The sequence below is a fragment of the Acyrthosiphon pisum genome, chromosome A1, assembly GCF_005508785.2.
Source record: "Acyrthosiphon pisum isolate AL4f chromosome A1, pea_aphid_22Mar2018_4r6ur, whole genome shotgun sequence".
Classification (NCBI taxonomy): Eukaryota; Metazoa; Arthropoda; class Insecta; order Hemiptera; family Aphididae; genus Acyrthosiphon; species Acyrthosiphon pisum.
This window is the reverse complement of record NC_042494.1, coordinates 144,754,788-144,757,290: the sequence shown is the minus strand read 5'-3', so window position 1 is coordinate 144,757,290 and position 2,503 is coordinate 144,754,788. Positions and strand designations below refer to the sequence as shown.

At 29.8% G+C, this 2,503-nt stretch overlaps 1 protein-coding gene across 1 annotated transcript in view; it reads right to left on the bottom strand.

Moving 5' to 3' along the window:
* Positions 1–1,120: 1,120 nt before the first annotated feature.
* LOC100573990 overlaps positions 1,121–2,503 on the bottom strand; it is a 6,635-nt gene continuing 5,252 nt past the window's right edge. The window contains exon 6 of the mRNA XM_003241288.4: positions 1,121–1,834. Within this exon, the coding sequence (XP_003241336.1) occupies positions 1,683–1,834 (152 nt within the window). The 3' untranslated portion in view covers positions 1,121–1,682. The remainder of the gene's footprint in view (positions 1,835–2,503) is intronic.

Sequence of the window (2,503 nt, the reverse complement as noted above, 5' to 3'; positions counted from 1 at the left end):
AAACAAAACTTACAAGGGGAAAACGGGAGTAAAAGGTTTGGTGTATTCCCTGCAGTTCGCCGACACCCAGTTTGCCGACACTCAGTTTGCCATTACTCAATTTGAAGAAATACAGTTCAGTTATAAAATTATATTACATAAGTTAAATATTAAATATTACATAGTTGCGTTATAATGATAAAAAGTATAAAATGTAATTTTAAAAAATATAGGTATAATGGTCATCATATTTTTCCAAATCCCTGTTTAATTATAATAAATATAGATAACATATTACATAGTCGTTATAATAATAAAAAGTATAAATAAATTGATACTATTTTGGCAGTTTTTGAACCACGATTCGGGATATTCGCTAAAGAGGATATTCCGAGTGCGTTCTGTTTTTCATCTTCACCTTTTCTATAGCCCTAGTCCATCCACGGTGTTATTGACAAATTAAATTTAATAGTCCTGCAAGTGCGTCCCCAGCCCACACTCCACAGTATCTTTTTAAGATAAATTAATCAGTACTGCATGGGAAGTTCGTGGGTAGTAGTGGTTCTACAGATTTGAATTATATTTTCCATGTGTATAATATCATTCGTCGACCACAAAATGTTTTGCGGGCTACCTATATAATACAATGTATCTTAGAAAAAGTTTAAAACTATTCGTAGATTTATATAGCTTCTGCTTGGTAATACAAAATCATTATTTATTATTAATTCTGAACGTAATATTACTAAATATAAAATTGAGGTAATGACGGAACCGGAGGTAAGTACTTGAGTGTTTTACGGCAACGGTAGTGTTTTAATAGTGTGATATTGCGTTTTATTTCCATACAGAAACATTATTATGTGTACCAAAATTAAAATATATCTTATCAATTTTTAAGTTATCATAATAATATACCTACAATATAATGCTCAAACTATGTGTAAGAGTAAATATTATCGATAAGACAAAAAAAAAAAATCATTAACACATTATATTATTATCAATAATTACCACGCACTATATAGGTCAGGTTATATTTATATATAGCAAATAGAAAACAAAATTGATGATAAAAGTGTTGCAATAATTATCACCCCATTTAAATATATTTTAAGATAAGATGTATAAGAAATTTTATATTGTCAAGATATCATATAATAAATAATTAATTACAAGGGTTACATATTATGATAATAAATCTCTGTAATACAGTTAAAAATATAGTCTAAAAAAATATATATATATATAAACTTAATTCATAATTAGTATTAATATTAATATACCACAACACTGTACAACGATAAGTGTTCCTAATCGGTACTAATGATAATATTATTGTATAGGTATACTGTAAGTCTGCATACATACGCACTATACAGCGAAACGCGTTAGGTAGTTTCGTTTCTAAAATTGACGTATAATATTATAATATAACTAAGTTATTGTTATTATACAGCTTTTGCGACACATACAATTCATACAAACAATAAATTGCGATACAACTACCCGTGATAATATCTACTCGATCGCATATGTCGGAGGATTTAGGTCGAATAGGCAATCGAATAGTCTATAATTACATATATTAGCACGGTACTTTTTTTGGTCAAGGAAGGTGCTTAATGATAATATAATAATGACTGTTGCACGTATATATGACACATAACCGTCCCGATATATCGCACGAAGACGTCGACGGCTCAGTCAATCAAGAGATCTGAGATTTCCACATTGGACAGAATTCTGTTACCGAACCGGAGCAACATCTGTCGGACCACGTCCTCGGCGACCGGCGTTACCAAGTCTAGAACCAGGCGCTTGTTCGTGTTGAAAAACTGTGAAGTCGTTTGCGCTGAAAAACGATCGGAAGCTAAAATATTGTATAGAACTACAAACGGGCAAAAACCCGGGCTTTTTAGAAAAAACCCAACCCGGTTGGGTTTTTTCGGGTTTTTTCAAATAAAACCCCAAAAAACCCAAAAACCCGATGGGTTTTAATGTAAAAGTAATAATGGGTGGTTTTATTGGGTTTTTTCAGAAAAAACCCATCCAAAAACCCTGTGGATTTTATTGGAAAATATTAATGGGCGGTTTTATCGGGGTTTTTCTGAAAAAACCCATCCGAAAAAAATAAAAATTGGAATTTTTTTCCATGTATTTTTTCCGTGCGTTTTTTGTTTTTTCTCTTATCGCGTTATCACTTATCTCTATACTGGCCCCGCCAAAACTATATGATAATAATATAAGATATAAACATTCAGAACTTTTCCCAATTGTTAATTTTTATTGACGTTACTACGTTAGTGGCATTATTAAGTTTTTTGTTTTGTTGTTAGATTTTTATTTGTTACTAAAATTGTACCTACCTTATTAATTAAAATAATTATTTAGTTTTTTTCAAATCAATTTAATATTTTAATTAGAAAAATAAATAATACCTATAAGGTAATTTTTTCTGAAAATTAACACAAGTTAAAAAAAATAAAAAAAAATAAAGTGACTTCTATTTTTATCCAGAAAA